Source organism: Elephantulus edwardii, unplaced genomic scaffold (assembly GCF_000299155.1).
Source record: "Elephantulus edwardii isolate Elephantulus edwardi_28Jun2011 unplaced genomic scaffold, EleEdw1.0 scaffold00028, whole genome shotgun sequence".
NCBI lineage: Eukaryota > Metazoa > Chordata > Mammalia > Macroscelidea > Macroscelididae > Elephantulus > Elephantulus edwardii.
In genome coordinates this window covers 18,367,264-18,390,287 of record NW_006399778.1, presented here as the reverse complement: position 1 = coordinate 18,390,287, position 23,024 = coordinate 18,367,264, and the positions used below count along the sequence as shown (strand labels likewise).

The window sequence follows — 23,024 nt, the reverse complement described above, 5'->3', positions numbered from 1 at the left end:
GCATAGCTTCCCACGGACTTTGCCACTAGAGCCCCCTAATTTTACCAGTATGGATCAGTCATATAATTTAAGGCAGCTTGGCTTCTTATATTGCAGTTTGCAGAAGAGAAACCAAATAAGGTAATTCAGTGGTGGTAACTCCTACAAGTTATTAAAATATCATCTTATGTGGGTTTAATTAGGGAGAGACTTTGGAAAGAGTGGCTTTCTGGAGTACAAATATTTGTTAGTTGTTTATCATGAGGGATTTTTTCTTGCCTTTGGGAAATCCTTCTGAAAGGTCAATTTATAGGATTTGAGAAAAGTACTAAACTTGAGATACGATGTTGAGAAAAGTACCAGTTTATGGGAGATTATTGTCCTGTTAGAAATCATCTTACACAGTAAGACATGTTGTTTCTGGTTAGCTTCCATCAAGTTGACTGTGACTTACAGTGACTCTGAACAACAGATCCGAACCCTGCTCTATTCTGTGCCATCCTCATGATCTCTGTCATGCTCAAACCCATTGTGGTAGTCCTAGTGTCACTACGTCTCAGTCAAGGTCTTTCTCTCTCACTGACTATTTTTCCCAGCATGATGTCTTTCTCCAAGGACTAATTCTTCCTGAAAATATTGCCAAAATAAGTAAGATGATGTTTTACCATCTTTATCTGTAAAAACAGCAAGGACTATGTGGAGACGGCCACGTCTGACCACTAACAACTTCACGAAGGGCAGCTGTCCCCATCAACAGCATCAGTAGCACGAAACCACTTTCAGGGGTGTGTGTCAGATGTGCCCCTCACGCACTCATACTTCTTTCTACTTATCTCACTATCAATCTTACTACTATACTATGTCGAAAATTAGATGCAATAGCTTACAGAGCATACAGAACCATCTTAGAGAAGTTAGAAGGGAGGTTATAATCTAGGTTAGTAGTAGAATACAGTCAGGACAGCTCCTGAAAAGTGCTTGCGGTCACCTCACCCTTGAGCCTCACAGTGTTAGGCCATAGTTGCAGTGTTCTAAGTCCTACCAATATTGTGTCCTCCCCCCCGGTCTTAGTGTTACAAATTTCTCAGTCCTGTGACTTATGCCCCCCCCCCATGCCCCACAAACTTGGGCAAAGGCTTTTAACTCCAGTTCCAGTAGTGTAGCAGTCTGAAGGTCCCATCTCACTTGAGGTCTGTGGTTTGGCCATGGCTCCTCTTTTCCTGATGGTGAGATTTCTTTGCTGATGGTGGCAGTGGGTGGGTGGGTGGATATCTGTCTTTTGCTGCTGGCTTGCTGAATTCAGTGGTGAGACTAGCTGGTCCTCTTGTAGATTGTTGAGACTGGCCAGCCTACTTGTGGAATGGTGAGATACCCCTTGTGGATAGGCTAACATGCCTTGTTCACATAGTCCTACCCATCTACATGGTCAGGTCAGATTCAGATGACTAGGAAAATCATGGAAAGAAAAATACCACATTGTCTATGAGAAGCATTCTGATTACACTTATTTCTAGACAGATTTCTTTGTTCTTTTGGCAATCCATGGTATATTCATTCAGTACTCTTCTCCAACACTACAAGTTAAATCATAATTTTTTCTTATCATCCTTATTGATTTCACATGCATATATCGTAACTGAAAAGACCATGGCTTAGATCAGGCATATCTTAGTCTTTAAATGGATATCTTTGCTCTTTAGATTGTTGGAGGTTATTTGTTGCAGATTTACTCAGTGCACCATGTCGTTTTGTGAAATAAGACAGCTATTACTAATTTTTTTTTTTATCTTTCACCATCTTGTAGTATTGGTTATTCTGTCATTGTAAGAAATGGACTCCTGAACAATACATAAAATGATTTGTGTATTTTTTTTTAAAGACAGTTTTATTAGAAAAGGTACTTCCCAGAGAATGATGCTGATATTTCTCTGAAAGTAGTGGAGAAAGACCTAAATTTATGTAGTTGATTGCTTTACTTTAGTGGATCTGTGAATCAGACTACACAAAACAAAGACGTTTTTATAGTATTGCCATTGTTATTATGTACCATCGAATTGGAAACAATCCATAGCTGACCCTCCAGTCACAGGCAGTAAATGGAGGGAGAAGTTTGTTCATCTTTGTCCTGTGTAAGAGCTCGTGGATTCGAACCATGTGTCTTTGCGTTGGCAGCGCAGCTCCTTAAGACATCATGCTGGGAATGGTAGAGGTTTAGCAAAAGAGAGAGAAGATCCTCAGTGAGGTGAATTGACACAGTGGCTACAGTAGGTTTGATCATAACAGAGATCACAGGGTTCTGATCACTTGTTCATAGTGTGCCTATGAGTTGTAGTTGTGAAGGCACCTAACAATAACAGTATTAGGCTTAGCCACAAAAGAGAGGGTTTTTTTTTAAAGTAAATTTGTATATCCCAGAAGGATTAAGGGCTGGAGATGATATGTTGTTGAGTATTGTCGAGTTAGAGTTGACCCATAGCTGACCCTTCAGCTAGTTTTTGGAGGCAGTGAACCACACAGGAGGTGATAGCCCGTCTTTCTCCAGAGCTGCTGGTGGATTCTAACCGAATGACATTGGGTTGACAGTGCAGTTCTTTACGGGCAGCCCAACAGATAGGCCTTTGTAGTCTTTGTGGCTGGGAAGAGAATGAGATAGAAAAGGTTTATATATCATTACCTCCTTTTAAAGCTTCACTGGAAGCACATTCAAAATGCACATTTCCAGCAACATTTTATTGCTGGCACTATACATATCTTCTAAGACAAAAAAAGAAGCAAGTGAAAGCTTAGTCTTTAATTTTTCATGATTTTACTTTTCAAGGACTAAAAGAAAATGGTTACTATTTATAAATTGAGTATACTTAAAATTATTTTTCATATAATTCAATAAATCTGAGAAAATATTCTTAGACACTATGTTCCTAGTACTGTGTTTTAGATTTTTTAAAAAAATCTTTGGAAAGAAAGTTTAGGATACTTACTCCATTTTGAAACATTTAGAAGTTCTAAAAAAAAAGTCATGAAAGTACTGTACCTTCCTTTAGAGTTTAGTAATTATAATTATATATATGAACTGTGAATTCTGCATTTTAGAAAGGTAGACACAAGGCAGACACTTTGGATTAGCCCTGTAACCTCTCTGCCACCAGGAGAGCAGCTACAAGAACTTTTGTACTCACTTGTCGTTGTCAATGATTTCTTCCTACTGGAATCTAAAATCGGTACCCTTGGTACCAAAAGTCAGGAGATGTATTGCATTGGGCAGATCCACTGTCAAGGGCCTCTCCAAAATACTGAAGAGGAATAATGTCAGTTTGAAAACTAAGGCACAGAAGCACAGAGACCAGCTTATAGGTTGGAACTTGGGTAGTAGAGTGGCTTGACACTTCTCAATAAAGGTCACTGGTTTGAACTCCCTAGCCATGCTTCAGAGGAAAGGTATGGCAATCTGTTTCTGTAAAGGTTACACATCTGGAAAGTCTACAGAGCAGTTTTACCCTCCCTGACTCAATTTAGGAAGTTAAAAAAAAAAAAAATCAACCAACTCCACAGTAATGGGCTTCACTTTTTATTGGTTTTATCAGGGTGAAAGACCAGTACAGTTGATGTGAAATGCAATAAAAATCACAATGCTGTAGCATTTTACACCTGCCAGAATGTATCATTTAAAAAAAAACCAAAAAACAAACCACCCCAAAAAGTAAAACAAAACCAAACCCAAAACCTAGTCATACCAAATACTAGGGATATTATAGCTAATGTTAGATGGATCTTAGCAGAAAGCAAAGAATACCAGAAGAATGTCTATCTGTGCTTCATTGACTGTGCAAAGGCTTTTAACTATGTGGATCACAACAAGCTGTGGCTGACTCTGAGAAGAATGGAAATCTCAGAACATTTGGTTCTGCTACTGCGACACCTATACTTGGACCAAGAGGCAGTTGTCAGAACAGAGCAAGGAGACACTACATGGTTCAAAATCAAAAAGGGAGTATGTCAGGGATGTATTCTGTCTCCATACCTTTTCAATCTGTATGCAGAACAGATCATTCGAGACGCTGGGCTGTACAAGGAGGAATGTGGCATCAGGATTGGTAGAAGAGTCATCAACAACCTGTGTTATGCAGATGACACAACCCTGCTTGCTGAAACTGAGGAGGACCTGAAGGGCTTGCTGCAGAAGGTCAAGGATTGCAGCCTCCTATATGGACTGAAGCTCAACATTAAGAAAACAAAGATTCCAACCACTGGGCCAATTGGCAACATCAATATGGATGGTGAAGAGATCGAGATAGTTAACAGTTTTAATTTACTTGGCTCCACAATCAACACTCTTGGTAACAGCAGCCAGGAAATCAAGAGACGAATTGCATTGGGAAAGTCGGCCCTGAGGGACCTCTCAACAGTACTGAAGAGCAACAATGTCAGACTGGAGACTAAGGTGTGCCTGATCCAGGCTATAGTCTTCGCAATTACGTGCTGTGCATCAGAGTTGGACAGTGAATAGGGTTGATAGAAAGAGAATTGATGCCTTTGAGCTGTGGTGCTGGAGAAGAGTGTTGAATATGCCATGGACTGCTAGGAGAACAAACAGGTTTGTCCTGGAGAGGGTGAAGCCAGAATGTTCCCTGGAGTCAATGATTCTGAAGCTTCGTCTGACATACTTTGGGCATGTTGCAAGGAGGGACTGGTCCTTGGAGAGGGACATCATGTTTGGCAGAGTGGAGGGGCGGCGAAGGAGAGGAAGACCCTGAATGAGATGGATCGATTCTGTGACTGGAGAGGTGCGAATAAGTGCATTTGAGATGGCTAGGTTGGCACAGGATAGAAGAATGTATAGAGCTCTTGTACATTGTGAGTTGCAAGTGACTCGATGGCATATAACAACAACAAACAACAGTCATACCAAATAGTGACAGGAATGTGAAGCAGTTGGAACTCTGCTAGTGGGATTGTAAGATGACAGAACCACTTTCAAATTAATTTGTTTATACGTAAGTTAAATAGCTACTGTACAACTCCTAGGTGTTAGTAAAAAGAAGCAAACATCAATCTCTAAAAAACCAAAACCATCAATCTGTACAGGATCCTCCTATACATGAATGTTCACCATATCCTTATCAGTAACAGCCACAATGGAAATCACTCAGCTGTCCATCAGCTTTTATTTCTATTAGTCTAGCAAAACAGGTATTTTGACAGTTCCTTATCAGACATCTAATTTTCATCTAAAGCCTAACAAGACTACTAATAAACCTCCTGATTCTCATTTTACCTCATCTCAAACCTACTCCTGAAGTCTTCTCATCTCAGTAAATAGCAATTTTATCCTTTCAGCAAAAATCCTTGAGTTACTCTTGTTCCCTTACACTAACACCTGTTCCATTATGTAACGGTTGTTGTGTGCCATTGAGTTGAAACCATCCCATACCTGAGCCTCCAGTGGGTTTTCAGAGGCAGTTTAATCACATACGAGGAGATTGCCGAGCCACAGTGATCTTTCTATTGGGTAAAACAAAGCAGTTAACTAGCTCAGAGAAAGTCCAGTTATTACCATGATGTATTAGAACTCACAGAGAGCATCTGTCCCATCCCTTTATCTCCTTGTCCTCTCTTCCCTTTTGGCTAATTTGGCTTCACTCACACAAACTTAGTTGATGTTGCACAACTTTGCCACTCATACATTCTACTTTGTGCTTATTGTTTCTTTTCCCTGGTGCTTTTGTTTCCCTGGAAATAATCAGTTTTCTGATGAAAGTGTATCCAAAAGTATTTTCACGACCACCCTCCTATCTAAAATATTTACATATAAACATAAAAAAACTACCCCATCCTCTTTTTATTTTATACCTCTCTTGCCCAGTATCATTTATCACCATCCGACTTAGCTTAAATTTTTTTGTCTTTCCTCTACAAAATGTGAATTTATGAATCAAAAGCTTTTTTTATTTTGTTAAAAACTGCAGAGAATCACTATGATTTGCTCTCTGATTCGTAATCAAGCTTGATGATAGTGGCCTTGAATTAATTTTTTGTTTTTTAGTATCCCAAATACCTTAAAGAACAGTGCCTATCATTTGATAGATAAGCAAATATCTATTGAATGACCAGATAAATACAACCTAAAAAATACCATGACTATCACAAGACTGTTAATTGTTTGGATAAAATTTACTTTATAGATTACTTTGAGTAAATGATACTCCTAATCTCCCCTGGCATACTTGGTAAATAAATCAAACATACTCATCTAAGAAAAGCCTAATGGACTTTTCATGGAAATTCATAAACTATATTATAAACTTGAAACTACATTATAAACCTTTGAAATGTTGCATCATTTTAATTTATTCTACTTTGCTGTTGCTTGCTGTATGCTATTGAGTAAGAACCAACTTTTAGCTGACCAGACAGTGGTTTTCAGAGGCTGTAAAAAACAAGAAAGGAGACTGACCATTTTTCTCCCACTGAGCAGCTGGTGAATTGGAACAGCCTGCCTTTAGGTTGACTGAGTGACTTTTTACCACTAGGCCACTTAGCTCCCTTACTCTAGTTTACTCCTAGAAATATACATTATCAAATAAATGCTAAACATTCTGAACACAAGTTCTGAGGAAACAATAAGCTTAAGTTCTAGGCTAGAGGAGCTTAAGAATGTGATTATTACTGACCTGAGACAAAATTGAAAACAGTGAATGTGAATCTCTCAAGTTCTCTCATCCATTCCTTCATATGGCCAGTATCCTTAAGTCATTCCGGATACACACAGTCTTATCAAGGTTTTCAGTTCTTAGTTGCTCTCTTGTACCATTCGAGACGCAGAGAGTCTCAAAGATGTACTATGAACCAGATTACATCATCATGTAGAGACAAGACAATTAAGACCTTTTCTTCACACAGCTGCGTAGCAATCTAATTAAGAAATCAAAATACCAGTATTGGTAAAGTGTGAGAAATGTAGAAAAACTAACTTAGGGGTTCTGTATTCTTTTAAGGAATTACCATGCTGAAACATTGAATCAGCCACTTTACATACTTGGAAAGCAACAGTCAGTGTTTCATTAGATCTTTAAATCTTGACCATGTATAAATAATATTAAGTGAATTGAAGGGAAGTATTTTAATTAAATGGCTGTGTAAAATATTTTGCTTACTACTGTCACTCAAAAACTATATTAATATCTTAATATCATTGACTCCTTTCACTAAAAAGAAAAAATTAAAATCTTTATTTTATAGGAAAGTAATTTCTTTGAGGAAATTAAAGACACTTGAGTTTTATATGTTTATTGGGATATAATAAATTAGAATATTAAAAAATTATTTTGTATTGGTTTGCTTACAGAGTTGGTATATATTGTGTTTCACACTATCCTTCATAGAATTTCATTTTTTAAAAAACATTTTTTAGAATTTCATTTTTATACCTCAGGATTTAATAGAAACTTTGATTTAATAATCTTAGCACAGCTGTTTTTTTTTTAGCACAGCTGTTACACTAAAGAAAATAAAAATGCTTCACAAGTAAACATTCAAGAAAGTTCAGATCAATTAAAAAAGAAATAATTTGCTTATAATGCTCAATAAAAACGGTCAGCATTCTATTACACAGTTGAGCTGATAAAATGAAAGATCTTAAGAGTTCAATATTTTCTTTATTTTTTCAAATTGTGTGTGTGTGTGTGTGTGTGTGTGTGTGTGTGTACCGTCAAATCGGATCTGACTGGTACAGGAGGAGATGGCTCCTCCTTCTCCGGCAGAGCATCTGGTGGATTTGAACCGCGTATCTTTGGGATTGCAGTGCAGCTTCTTGCCACTAGGCCACCAGAGCTCCCCCAGAAAATTATTTTTCTAAGTAAAGTCAATTAAATATCTGTAGTCAGCTTCTGCTGTAAATAGACTTCATTCTACTACTTTAGATAACTATAGATAAGACTTGGCTGTTCTGATTTCTCAGTTGAATCACAGTTGTTTTGTTGTTTTAATGTGCCATCGAGTTCCTGTGGACTCATATGTGCAGCACCTTTGAAGCTTGCCCTGTCCTGAGCCAGTCTCACTGATTCCAACACACCATCCCCCATTGCTGCAGTTACTGTATCGATCCGTCTCCTCTGGGGTCTTCTCTCCCGTACTGTCCCTGCCACCCTTCTGAGCACGACGTCCTTCTCTAAGGACTGGTCCCTCCTGGCCACATGCCCCAAATATGTGAGATTAAGTTTAAAAATCCTAGTCTCCAAGGCGAAACTTGGTTTTACCCTCTCTAAGACAGAACCATCTTAATGGTTCATGGTATGTTCGGGACTCCTCTCCAGCATCACTACTCAAAAGGCATTAATTCTTCTAGTGTCATCCTTAGTCAATTGTCCAGCTCTCTGATGCATAGCAAGTAACTGCAGAGACCGTGGCCTGAATCCGGCACACTTTAGTCTCTAGACTGATATTGTTGCTTTTCAGCACTCTGGAGAGGTCCCGGACAGTAGATTTTCCCAGTGCAATACATCTTTTGATTTTCTTACTCTTGGTGCTAAGAGTGTTGATTGTGGAGCCAAGCAAGCTGTAATTGTTAACAACCTCAATCTCTTCTCTGCCTCCAGTGAGCACCCTGCAGCATCTTTTCTGGGACATTATTTGTTTTTTCTTTTGGAAGCCCATGGGCTGCTCAGTACTCTCTTCTAATAACTAAAAAACATCACTTCTTCTTTGGTAATTCTTAGTCATCATCTAACTTTCACATGTGTAACAAGTAATTGAAAAGACCATAGCTTGAGTCAGGTGCAGCTTAGTTCTTAAAACAACATCATTGTTCCTCAGTAATTGGAGAGGTCCTCACAGTGGACTGATCTAATGTAGTATGTTTCCTGATTTCCTGAATGCTGGTACCAAGAGTGTTGATTTTGGATCCAGGTAAAAGGAAATAATTGACAGTTTCAGTCTTTTCTCCATCTATCATGATTGCCTATTGGCCCAAGTATTGAATGTTGAGGATTGAATGTCGTCATTTTTTTTTCTCTCAAATTTTTATTTTATACTGGTTTGCTTACAGAGTTCATGCATATTGTGTTTCACACTGTCCTTCATTCACATTGTGTTTCATACAATCATTCCCATTCATTTTGCTTTATAAATTGAATGTCATCTTGATGTTTACATGCAATCTATATTGAAGACTGTACTCTTTGGTATTCTACAGCAATTGTTTGAAGTCTTTCATACTTTTAGCAAACAAGCTTGTGTCGTCTTCAAAACACTGATTGTTGATGAGTCTTACTCTGATCCTGAGGTGATATTATTTTTCCTAAAGCTGAGCCTCCTGAACGATTTGCTTAGTCTACAGAGTGAAAGACAATGGAGAAAGGTTACTAGTAGATCACCAAAAGAACTTGGAGAAGGTGCAACTACGGTGCTCCTTAGATGTAAGGATAGTAGGACATACTTTGGACATGTTTAGGAGGCATCAGTCTTTGGGAAAGGATACCAGGCTTGAAAAGGTGGAGGGTCAGTAAAGAAAGGGACTATCTTCCATAAGATGGGTGGACAAACTGACTGTAACAATGTATTTAAGTCATATCAGATTATGAGATGGCATATGATAAGACAAGGTTCAGATCAATTGTTTTTAGGGTAATTATGAGTCACAGTCAACTCTAACCATTATATAGTAAAAGTCTCAGAGCTCTGGCAGAGTAGTACATAACTAATTGAACTTTCAAGCCAAAGGCCAGGTATCTTGCTGTCAAAATCCATCAGCTACTCTGAGATAGAAAGGTAGATAGTCTCCTCCCATTTCCATTTACAGTCTCAGAACCCTGCTAGAGGGCTTCTGTGAATTAGAGCCACCTGAATGGCAGTAAGTCTGAGTTTTGGATTTAAAAATCTTGAAGAAACTGTTGGCAGAATTGTGGACAAAGGTTCAACTCTGGGGAAGGCTCAGAAAGACATGAAAAAGGACACACAAAATGTATGAATTTATTTTACCTCTGAGTAAGGAATGTTTGAAAATATCTTATTTTTTCAGTAAGATCACTAATTTGCATGTAATCTGTTGTAGCTATATGTACAGATGCAGTTGTGTGCGTGTTTTTTAAAAGTGTTTGAAGACATTATTTTGAATCTGTCTTAGATTTAATCCTTTTTTAGAATGTAAAAATGTCTGCATCTTTTGAGAGATTCATTTCAGCTAAGTGTTCTGGAAAGGTTAAGGGTAGTTTAGTTAATTTTGTACTTAAGAATTGAAAGCACACCAGATGCTCTGCCGGGAAAGGAGGGACAATCTCCTCCTGTACCAGTCAGATCTGATTTGACGGTACACTCACACACAAAATAATAATAAAATTTTTAAAAAAAATTAAAAAAAAAAAAGAAGTGAAAGCAATGTAGATAAAACTTCTGTAAATAATTGTCCTGAGAAAATATTATAAAAGAGAACCATATGTAAGTCACCTTGCACACATACATATTTATAAGATGTAAATGAATTAAAAAACCCGTTTTGGAAAGTTGTTGATATGCAACAGTCACATTGACTTTCTTTTTTCCAGATATGGCCGCGTCGAAAGTGTCAAAATTCTCCCTAAGAGGGGATCTGAAGGAGGAGTGGCTGCCTTTGTGGATTTTGTGGACATCAAAAGTGCACAGAAAGCTCACAACTCGATCAACAAAATGGGAGATAGAGACCTACGCACGGATTATAATGAACCAGGCACCATTCCGAGTGCTGCTCGGGGATTGGATGATACAGTTTCCATAGCATCTCGTAGTAGAGAGGTTTCTGGGTTCAGAGGAGGTGGTGGAGGGCCTGCTTATGGTCCCCCACCATCACTTCATGCACGAGAAGGACGTTATGAGCGGAGACTTGATGGGTAAGTTCCAAGGTTTCTGTAGGCAGGTATTTTGTATTTGATTTGGTGAGAAACAGAAACTCATAATTAGGGGCCCCAGATGGATTTAAAGTTTTGGGCATTCTGAATGCTTCCTAATTTGGGTTGGAAACTGAAGTGATTTCTATCCCAGTGGCTGGTATCTTGTGGAATCGTAGAGGATATTTCCTACAGCTGTTTGGATATCTACTTTTGAGATATAAGGTGGTGGAAGATTTCCTATGGAAGCATCATTTTTGGAGTTAACAGTCTTCTAGAATTAATGATTCTTTCTTTTGGATCATGTTAAGGCCTTCCTTGGATATATCCTTTCTACCTCATGGAGCTATGTGCTACAGCTTTTGTGGTCATACTATATGGAATATTTTCGGAATATTAGAGCCTACAGATTATTTAGGAGTTGGTGTCTTCTTTTCATTACTTAAGAGTTTACAAACGGATTGTCACAAGAAATCTAGCAGGCCATTTTAATTCAACCTCTTGGATTCTACAAACAGTATTCAAACCTGGAAATGTATCCTTGGATGAAGAAGTGAGAAGGCCATGCTTGAATTTTTCCATTTTGGATCTACATAATTTCCGTGTTGGAATTATACCTCTTGATGGATCGAGGAGGGAATTGAAATAATGAACCAAAACCCTGGAATATAGCTGTTCTTTTCTAATTGTTGGATGTATGGGATATTGTACAGTCAAGACTCTATTAGTCCAGGTGAAGAGGATTACTGTCTTGTTTCTTAAACAGTTGCTGTCCATTTAAAGATACTTTAGCTTTGAACACATTGTGATGGTCACTGTGGATACAGCAATCAAAATGTGACTGGGCTGGATAACTACCAACGTGAACTGTTGGCACACATGCACGTTTCACTTGTTGGAATTTTAGAGGATATTTCTGTCCGCTGCCTGATTTCATACTTAGGACTGGAAATTTTTATAAATGTGGATTAATTTATAATTGTCTACTATCTCAAGAAAGAAGTCTGGGGGTTTGAGAGTTACAGTTTGTCTGGGACAACTTGCTACCTACCAGTGGAATTATTTTGTCTGGTCACTAAGATTTTTTTCTTTTTCTGGTGGTTCATCTAAATGTACACCCTTGCCCATTAAGAAGGTGGATTACCCCCATAAGAGGGGCCAAAATTGGGGAAGTTATGTTCACAATTCTCTCCCTAGATTTAATTGGGATTATAGGTCGTGTTTCCACACTTGGAAAAGGTTGGTATGTCCTGACCTGTGTATTAGCCCCTCTCCTAACCCAAGTCAAACTTTCTCTCTTTTCCCCACTAACTCTAGAAGTATTTTAGTACTAATAGATGGCTCAAAGAATAGCTATTAGATTTCAGCTCTGCTAGTTCTTGTGCTTGCATTCTGTGTCTTCCTAATGGATAAGAACTTTGCATATTTGTAAAATATCACCTATAGTTGTAATTATAGCACTATTGCCTATTACTTCTGTTAATATTTAATGAAAAAAAAAAAAACAACCAAAACCAAACCAACCAACCAAACAAACCTAAAAACCCCAAAACCATTCACTGATTAGCTTTTGATGGAGTGATGAATTCCTTATTTATGAAATTTTGGGTTAAAAGGAAACCTTCTTGTTAGACATTGAAATCTTTGCTGATTCCAGAATTACAGCTAATAAAAAAGGTGTAAGTAATACAATTTAAATAGAAAAGGTAACTGAATTTTTTGCCACACCACTTGTTTTTCATAGTAGCATCAGAAAGCCACAGCAACCTTTGAAGGTATGGTTGCTCCTCAGTGAGATGATAGATGAATATGAAGGATGGTGGAGTTTGGAATTTAGACATACATGATTAGATGAAGGATTTGTCTTTGCTGCAGAGATTCTAATTCTCTATCTTTCATGATGCTTTCAGTTTCTTTCATAAGAAGGCCAAGAGATGAGGCTAAAGAGAAGCTCAAATGAATGGATCTTTTAGGACTCAGAAGATGAGTTCTAATTCTCTGCACAAGTAGAGGATTTAAGACTTTTAAAAAAAATAGCTTTTAATATTAGCATATACTTGCATGTATATGATTGTATTTGTAATTTTTGTATTCTTAGACTGACAAATAATCTTGGTAACAGCAACCTTAACATATTGGACAGCTCGCTTTCAACATTCTAAAATCATCATAGACCACTTAAGTATATCTAAAAGACAAGAGAACGTATTTCTTATAATCATTAAATACATATATAAACAGATTGAATTCTGGGATAAAAATTTTATTGTAAAAATGTGCAATTTATAAAGGAGATAAAATAATGATGATGATTTAATTAAATTTACATAAAATAGCAGGTCATGATTCAATATTTTGATAAGTGGTTTGAGATTTCATTTTTATTGTGATTATGTCCAGCAGTTTACATAGTTTAGCAATTTTTACAATTATTCAAAAAGTGAAAGGTTAATGAGAAAAAGTTGCACTTATATCCATGTTAAAATGCATCAGGAATTTTTGCTTAAAATAAACTTACAAAGTAAATAAAAGTGTATTATATATTTTAGTCAAATGAAAGTATCAAAAACTTTCATATTACAATGAATCTCTGCTTACTGAAACAAACAGAAAAGACGGAATATATCTGTTTCATAATATAATTAAGAAAATCTCAATGGGCATCTGACCTGCAAAACATAATCATGAAAGCCCAGTACACAGTTAAAACAATGATTGCTAAACTGTGAAAATAATTTTTGAAGGCATTTAAAATGTTATGCTTATTGGTATTTGCTTACTAAGTAGGTTAATGCTGTTTAGAAAATGAACAGTGGTGAAAACAAAGACAATGCTGAAGAGAGTGTTTGCATGACTTGCTTTTAGTTTTGCTTTCTCTTTTCTGATTGATTAAATGTTTTTCCCCCTCCTAAATGCAGGGCTTCAGATAACAGGGAGCGTGCTTATGAACATAGTGCCTATGGACACCATGAACGGGGGACGGGAGGATTTGATCGGACAAGACATTACGATCAGGATTACTATAGAGATCCTCGAGAGCGGACTTTACAACATGGGCTCTATTATGCTTCTCGGAGTCGAAGTCCAAACCGCTTTGATGTTCATGACCCCCGATATGAACCTAGGGCTCGGGAGCAGTTTACACTGCCCAGTGTGGTACACAGGGATATCTACAGGGATGACATTACACGGGAGGTACGAGGCAGAAGGCCAGACCGGAATTACCAGCACAGCAGGAGTCGCTCACCACATTCATCCCAGTCTAGAAACCAGTCTCCTCAGAGACTGGCTAGCCAAGCATCTAGACTTACAAGGTCCCCTAGCGGCAGCGGCTCTAGGAGTAGATCCTCCAGTAGTGATTCAATCAGCAGCAGCAGTAGTACCAGCAGTGACAGGTAGGTTAATAGCCTTTTATTATAACAGATGAACTACTAAATCCAACAATTTTCAAATGTTAGATGATTGGTGAAGCTAATGGTTTGTAGCATAGTGACATACTTTTAAAGGAATGTTAATCTGATAGTAATAGATAATAAGTAAAAATATTTTGATATTAGCACTTGGTCATTGAATTAGCCATTTTGTCAAAGTGCCTGAATCTAAGAGATGATTTGTAAATAAGTGCTTTTTCATACTCCAGATGCTTAGTATTAAATTGTTGAAAAATGAGAGAAGTGGTAACTCTGGTTACAAGAAATGGTAGTTTCCAGTGACACTGATAATGAGAGTTTAGTTTCTTAACTGTAATAACTCTATTTTTTGTTAAAGATTTGTTTTAGCGCTATTTGATTAAAATAATGTATTGATGAAGTATTTTGTTTGTTCCTTTATTATTAAATGAATAAGTCTGTTTATGACCATATTTTAATGCCAAGAAAGTATCGTTTTAAAATTAAAATATAAAATATTTTTTAAAATGCAAATTCTAACTTTATTTTGTATTAAGTAAACTTACTCAATTAGAAGAGAATTCTCATAGGAGAGATTTATTCAGAAATTGAAAATAAGAAGATGATAATCTTAATGGTAAACTACATAATGGGTTTTGAAATCATAGATCTAAATAGAAGGTAAAACTTAGTATTATTATAACATTGGATAAATTACATAAGCTCTCTAGACCTCAGCCACCTCATTGTTTATAGTAAGAATCTTACTTCATAAAATTATTTTGAAGATTAAAATGAAAAATGCATCAAAACACTTAGCTTGTTATCCAGGACCATTGCTGTCTAGTTTATCCCAATACAGAATGACTCTCTAGCAGAGTAAGGGTGCCTCAGAGGGTTCCCAAAGCTATAATCTTTGTAGAATGAGACTGTAATATTTTTGCTGAGTGAAGTAGTTATGATATTTGAACTGCTGTCTTTTTGATTAATAGCTCAGAGCTTAAGTACTGTGCCACCAAGACTACTTTGCTTGATACTAAGTACATGGCAAGTAAATGTTGCTCTTAGTAATTGTTAACTATTATTATTGCATGTTACTAGTCTTTAGACAAAGAAATTGGCTACTTGATTCTTTCCTCTTTCTAGTTTTTATTTGATTTATCGATACTAAACATGCTAGTTTTAAATATGTATGGTATAAATTTAAATGTATAAAATATAAATCTTTTGACCTAATTAAGGCACCTAGACTATTTATCTTTCTCTTAGTAGTGCTTGTTTATTTTTGCATATGTTAATTATATGACCCTTTGCCTTTCTTTTTTTTGTTGTTACTATGTACCGTCGAGTCAGAACTGACCCATAGCTGACCCGTGAATGGATTTTCAGAGACAATAAATTACATGAGAGGAGATTGCCCATTTGAACTGCATGCTTTTCAGATTGCACCACTAGGGCACCAGAGCTCCTTTTCTCTTTTTAGGCCTCTAAAATTTTCTAAGTTAAAATAGTAAATGCAAACTTTATACATAGATGTTTATATAATTACAATGTTCTATAAGACGTAGTATATTATAATGGAACAAGAATTTAATTGAGGAAATCAGGAGAGTTGGGTTTTGGCCCTAAATTTAAAGTTCTGTGACATGATGAAACCTCTTTCAATTTCTTGATTCAATGTGGTAGCTTGATCTAGGGAAATTAGTAATGAAAATCCTTTGAACTTAAGAAATTAATTTTAAAATCTGTTACTCTTTATTCTGAATAGCCTTGACTAAGATATTAAAATATTAGCTATTTCCTCCAAATCTACCTCATTAAAGAGATGCTACCATATTTGATTGCATCAAAACTTATTGAAAAGCCAGTTTATTATGTAAGTTGAAGGAGAAATAATCATATGAGGCCTTCAGAGGGACATTGTGATTTGCTGGAAGTAACAGTGATATGATCTCACGCATTTAACAGCATTTTAGACTGTAAAGCTTGACTCTGCAGGTGATCTGCCAGTTTGATGGAGTTAATTTCTTTTCATCTAATTAGAAAAAAAAGCAGCTATTCTGAATATTAATGTACGAATAAAAAAGATGACTGCCAGATGGGCAGATTATGCTTAGAAAATCTGCAGGAGGGTCTAGCTTAAAGAGTTAGTGGTCAAGGACTTGTATCTTTTGGAATCAAGTTCTGGTGGCTATATTTATTATTTATACCAAAAGATAGAACTTGGAGAGCCAAATCTGCCAGTGGATGGTTTTGACTTAGGTAGTATTAGAAATGTAAAATTTTGTCAGTGTTTCAAATTACAGCTTCACCTTAAAGGCCAGATTTTAGGCTCCTTGTGATTTTACCACCTCTCGTGCAGGTGACCCTGCTTGCAAAAATGAAGCACTTGCTGAAGAAGATCAGAGACTACAACCTTCAAATGAAACTACAACATCAGGAAACCAAAATTCTCACAACTGAGCCAATAGGTGGCAACATAATAGATGGAGGAAAGGTTGAAGTTAGTAATTTAATTTTACTTGAATCCACCATCAAAACTCATGATATCAGCAGTTAAGAAATCAAAAGATATGTTGCATTAGTGAAATCCGCTGTCAAGGACCTCTCTGAAGTGCTCAAGAGTATATAGTTTTAAAGAATAAATGTGCCTGACTCAAGCCGTGACACCTTCTATTGTTTCATATGCATATGGAAGTTGGCCAGTGACTAAGGAAGACTGAAGAATTGCTTCCTTTTAATTTTGGTCTTGGTAAAGAGTGTTGAAATAACCTGTGGACTGCCAGAAGAACAAACATATCTTTCTTGAAGGAAGTGCAACCAGGGTGATCCATAAAGGCAAGGATGGTGAGATTCTATCTCCTGTATATTGGGCAGGTTGTCAGAAGGGGCCAGTCCCTGGAAAAAGAAAGTGTGCTGGGAAAGTAGAGGGTCCATGAAAGAGAGGACGACCTTCACCAAGATGAATTAACATCGAGGGAAGATGCTCAGGAGAGGGTGTGGTTATGTCTTAGTGCAGCCGCACCTAATTAACTGCAATGTTGATCAAAGTGTGTGTGACAGAAGGGAACTCTGGTGGCTTAATGGTATGGATCTGCAGTTCAGATCCAAAACCTGTTCAGCAGAAGAAAGAAGGGCAGGCAGTTGCCTCTCATACGCTTTACTGACTCTGAGAAGCCCCTAGAGGGTCAGCTGTGGGTCAGTTCCAGCTTGATGGTACACAACAACCACATGCCTGACAAGAGGATAAGGATACTGATGTCTGACTCAAGATAACTTCTACCCTAGGGCTGACAGATTCCTGGCTCTGCTTTCTTGTTTCTTCTATCTTTTCTCTCTTGAAATGTTTTTTTCCTTTCAGAAAGGTTATATAGTAAATTCACTTTGGTTTTGGGTCTTTTAGTCATATTTTTCAAAACTAACATTTATATTGTAAACTCACAGAAGGCTTTTAGGATAGATTACTTAACCTCATCCATTTACTTATTGAAAACAAAGTTTCACTGAAGGGGCAATTCTTATGTAGTGACAGGTTTTGTTTCTGTACATAAAAGAACAATGAGAGAACAGAGAATAATTTGACAACTACGAAGTTGCATAGGGTAGCTTTTGATAGGGACAGAACTTTTATGCAGAACTTTTAACAGGAAGAGACAAAATTTAGGCTAGGTTGGGATTATCCAGGCATGTTGTTTGAATCCACCAGCTATTCCACAAGAGAAGTATGGGCAGGCATTCTCCTCCTGTGTGATTAACTGCCTCTGAAAACCCGCTGGAGTATGTATGAGCTATGAGTTGATTCTTACTCTATTGCAAACAACAACAGAAAGTGGATTGTTAAGCGTATAGAATTAACAATTTAAGAGATTCAAATGGTTGGAAACAGTCCTTTGAGAATAGCAGATAACTCAGAATGACCTAATCATGTTAATAATTTTAGACTTTATTCTGTATGGAAGGTAAAGTTGATGAAGGATTTTGAAATGGGACATACTTTTATTGAGATCTGTGCTTTACAAAATCAAACTCCATTGGAACAGGAAAGACTGGGTCTCAGGATTCCAGTTAGAATAGCTATTTTAGTAACATGAAGAAAAGGTAGATACCTAACTTGAGACAGGTGCGAGAGACATTTTATTAAAAATCAGATTATATTGGTGTTTTGTTTTGTTTTGTTTTTGAGAAATAATTCTGTTAAAAATAGAGTGGATTTTTTTTTGCATTTGACTGAATAGTAGACCCTCTGAGGCTATCTTGTAAATATTGGTTCAGTTATTTTAATACAGACTACTGAGTCTAGTATATTGCCTTTCTCAGAGTACATGTTTTGTAAATAATTTTTAGGTATAATTTATTATTAACACAAAGAGTAAATAATAATTAATGTAAATAATGTGGTTAAGTTTTGATTGAAGCAAGATAACAAATAAATCCTGTTGTTCAGAGCATATACATTATAACTGCATTCCTATTTCTTTTTTATCATCATCTTTTTTTTTAGATTTTATTTTAATAATTTTAATGAACATTTATAGAGATTTTGGATTTCCATTCATTCATTGTTGCACTTTTCTCCCTGCCCAGCCCTCCCCACTCGCCCCCCGCCCCAGTTCGCTCCTCTCTTTGAAAAGTAAAATTCTTTCTTTGATATACAATCCCCCAACACCCCTCCCACTGCCCTAAGTACACTCCACTATGCAACCTTAATTGTGGACTCTTGTGATAATCGTAATACCCTATCATACATCACTTTTAAATTCTTCTTTCTCTCATCTGTTTCAATGCAGTATATGCAATTTATCCAGTTTTTCTCAGTCTTACCCTAACCCTGATATCAGTCCCATTTTATAGCAGTGGCACCATGCAGTATTTGTCCTTTTGTGACTGAGATATTTCACTCAGCATAATGTCCTCCACGGTCACCGATTTTGAATAATATTGCATGAGCTCCTTGTTTTTCAATGCAGCGTAGTATTTCATTGTGTGAATATACCACAGTTTCTCTATCCATTTGTTTGTTGATGGGCACCTGGGTTGTTTCCAACTCCTTGCTGTAGTGAACAAATCCGCAATAAACATGGATGTGCATATATCTGCTTGGATGTCAGTTATGGTCTCTTTGAGATATATTCCCAGTAGTGGAATTGCTGGGTCAAATGGTATCTCTATTTTGCAACTTTTTGAGAAAATACCATACTGCCTTCCACAGTGGTTGCACCATTTTACACTCCCACCATCAGTAAATAAGAGTTCCAGTTTCTCCACAACCTCGCCAGCATTTGTTGCTTACTGTTCTGTTAAATTTTGCTATTCTGACTGGGGTGAGATGATATCTCATAGTTGTTTTGATTTGCATCACTCTTAGAGCTAGGGATTTTTAACATTTCTTCATGTGCTTGTTGGCCATCTGAATATCTTTGGTGAAGTGTCTGTTTATATCCTGTACCCGTTTTTCAATTGGATTATTTACCTTTATCTTGTGGTTCATTTATCATCTTTTATAATTATATTGATTTCAAAGTATAATATTTTGAAGTTTTGTGTAAATTCTGGTGGTAAATATTCTTTTTAAAGAAATAATTAAATATTTTAAAACATCACCATTATGAAAACTGTTGTTGTTGTGTACTGTTGAGTTGGAACCAGCCTATAGCTGACCCTCTGGTGGGTTTTCAGAAGCAGTTAATCACATGGGAGGAGATTGCCCATCCTTCTCTTGCAGAGCAGCTGGTGTAATTGAACCATGTACCTTCAGGGTTGCAGTGCAGCTTCTTGCCCCTAGGCCTCCAGAGCTCCCTGTTAGATGCCTACACAGTCTTTTGAAGATTTAAAATTAACATTTTTAGAGTAGACAAAATATTCTTTGGTTTTCCTTATGAAAGTAAGTTTCATTTCTAGCTAACTGGAAAATTAATCATCTTCTAACCCCCTTAGTTGTTATAGTTTTGGTGAGCAGATTTCTAGTGGTGCATTTCAAATTAATAAACATTAGATTAATGGTAATCTAGTTGTGAATTCCTTGATAAATGACACACCTACTGTTTTTGCAAAACTCTTCACAATATTTAACTCATAAGAATTAGAACTTTGTGGCATAAACTTTCCAGCCTTCTTTCCTTTATATCATTCTTTCACTGTCTTACTCATTTAATGAATCATTTTTCCTTTCAGCAGAACAATTTAAGTATGTAAATTACACAAAAGAATTTGTTTAAAAAGTCTTTGATCAAAGTTGAATGTGTTGTAATTTCTCTAATTATCTATCATTAGATTCTCCCCCCTGCCACTTGTACTATTCCTCAAGAAGCAGTTGTGTGAATGGAACAAGGGAACACTGCATGGTTTAAAATCGAGAAAGGTGTGTTTTAGGGTTGTATTCTCCATACCTGTTTAGTCTGTATGATGAACAAATAAAAAACCTGGACTATATTAGACTGTGGCAGCAGGATTGGAAGAAGATTGATCAACAACCTGAGTTGTGTAGATGATACAGTTTTACTTGCGGAAAATGAGGAAGACATGAAGAACTCGCTGTAGAAGATCAAGGACTATAGCCTTCAATATGGATTACATCTCAACATGCAGAAAACAGAAATCCTCACCATTGTACCAGTAGGCAACATTATGGTAACTTGGAAATTTCATTGACTTCAAGTTGGAACCAATTCATAGCTGACCCTTCAAGGGTTTTAAAGGCTGTAAATCTCACAAAAGCAAATTGCTCATCTTTCTCCCTTGGAAGTGCTGGTGGATTTGTACTGACAGAATGGTGTCATCTTTGGTTTTTATCACCTACTCACTATTATAGCACCAGAGTTCCCCAATATCATGATAGGTTGAGAAAAGATTGAAGTTGTCAAGGATTTCATGTTACGTGAATCTACAACCAGTAGTCAAGAAATCAAAAGCCATGTGCATTGGGAAGGTCTGCTGTCAAAGACTTCTTTAAAGTAATAAAGAGCAAGGCTATCAATTTAAAGACTAAGGCGAGACTGAGGCAAATCATAATATTTTCATTGCTTCCTATGCACCTGAAAGTTGGACAGTGGATAAAGAAAACAGAAGAAAAATCAGGCCTTTGATTGCCAGAAGAACAAATAAATCTTTCTTGGAAGAAATAGAACCAGATTATCCCTTGGAGGCAAGGATGGTGAAACTTTGTCTCATATACTGTGGTTATGATGTCAGGAGGGGCCAATCCTTGGGAAAAGACATCATGCTGGAAAAGGAAAATCACTGAAAGAAAAAGACCCTTAAGATGAATTGTCATAGTAGTTGAGACATTGGTCTGGAGCATGTGGGAGATTCCAGGGATGGTACAGAAGAGGACAAAGTTTTCATCTGTTCATGGGGTCACTCTGAGTTATAGTGAACAGCATCTAACAACAACAGCAACATAAGGGCTAAAGAAAAGGTCATATTTGTTGAAGTTAGGTTAGTTCATAAGCTTTCTTATCACCTTTGTTTAGTTTTGATTGAGCTTTGTTCCCCATTTGTTCACTTTGATCATAGCCAAAGATGATTGACCTGAGTGCTCCTGAACTTGGGTGTACGAAAAATATCATCCTTTTTACTAACCTGTAGCAGAAATTGAATGTTACCTTCCATTACAGAAGTAGATAACAAACCACAGTACTCTAACAGTGTGTTGGTTACCAGTCCGTTTAGTAAGGAGTTACACTGCCAACCCCCAGGCATATAGTTAAAATCCAACAGCTGCTCCATGGGGTCAAGATGGGCATTCTCCTCCTGTGTGTTTTTTTGCTACTGAAAACCAGCTGGAGGGTCACCTATCAGTTGATTCCAACTCGACAGTACCTAACAGCAATAACATATTACATACTAGGGAGCTCTGGTGGCTTGGTCAGTAGTGAGTTGCTCTGCCAACCCATGGGTGGTTGGTTCAGATTAGTCAGTTCATATGTCACCACGAAGAATTTGTGTTTTTATTTGTTTGTATTGGGTTTTTTTTTCTAAAAAAACCCTCAAAAAAACAACAAACCAGAAACATTATACGAATACTCATTGTAGATGAGTCAGAACCAAATCCTAGCTGAACCTCCCGTGAGTGGGTTTTTGGAGACTGTAAATTGCATGGGAGGAGATTGTCTATCTTTTTCCCATGGAGCTGCTGGTGGATTTTAAGACCAGAGAGACTGTGGTTGTGATATCTCAAAATAGGGTTTATGTTTATAATTGTTTTGAAATTGTGGTAATTATTAGATCCACACAAAGCCTTATTCGTTTTTTTTAATACTAGTTGATTTACAAAATTCAAATACATTGTTTTTCACACCAGAGCATTCCCACTTCCCTCACCCCGTTAATCCTACTGCTGTTGATTTGAATTTCTGAGGATATAAAGATATTCCACACCATTTTATCTTGAGCTGCTGATGGATTTGAACTGCTTACCTTTTGGTTAGCAGTACAGCATGTAGTACACTGTGCCACCAGAGCTCCTTAATGTTATTAAAGGCATATGTTATTGTATCAGAAGAATCATTAAAAATGTTTTCATAATTCTGTAAATATAATTGATTTTATTCATTTTTTTTGATTTATTTAAAAACATTATTCTGAAAAAGTAGTTCATGATTTTCACAAGGCTGCCAGAAAAGGAGTTTTGGCACATTTGTAGCTAAAATTTATCCTTCATTTTTACACTTGATAGAGGCTTACTGAACAAATGCGAGAATGAATGAAAGAGCATTGGAAGAAAGTTCAGAATTTTTTTTTTTTTTCATTATTTTGTGTGTGTGTGTACCATCAAATCCGATCTGACGGGTACAGGAGGAGATTG

The 23,024-nt window shown here is 36.8% G+C and overlaps 1 protein-coding gene across 1 annotated transcript in view; it reads left to right on the top strand.

Annotated features, from left to right (window-relative positions):
• The window catches only part of SPEN (spen family transcriptional repressor), a 128,664-nt gene that overhangs the window by 39,996 nt on the left and 65,644 nt on the right, over nucleotides 1-23,024 (top strand). The window contains exons 2-3 of the mRNA XM_006883621.1: nucleotides 10,515-10,835; nucleotides 13,751-14,227. Coding sequence (XP_006883683.1) covers nucleotides 10,515-10,835; nucleotides 13,751-14,227 — 798 coding nt within the window. The remainder of the gene's footprint in view (nucleotides 1-10,514; nucleotides 10,836-13,750; nucleotides 14,228-23,024) is intronic.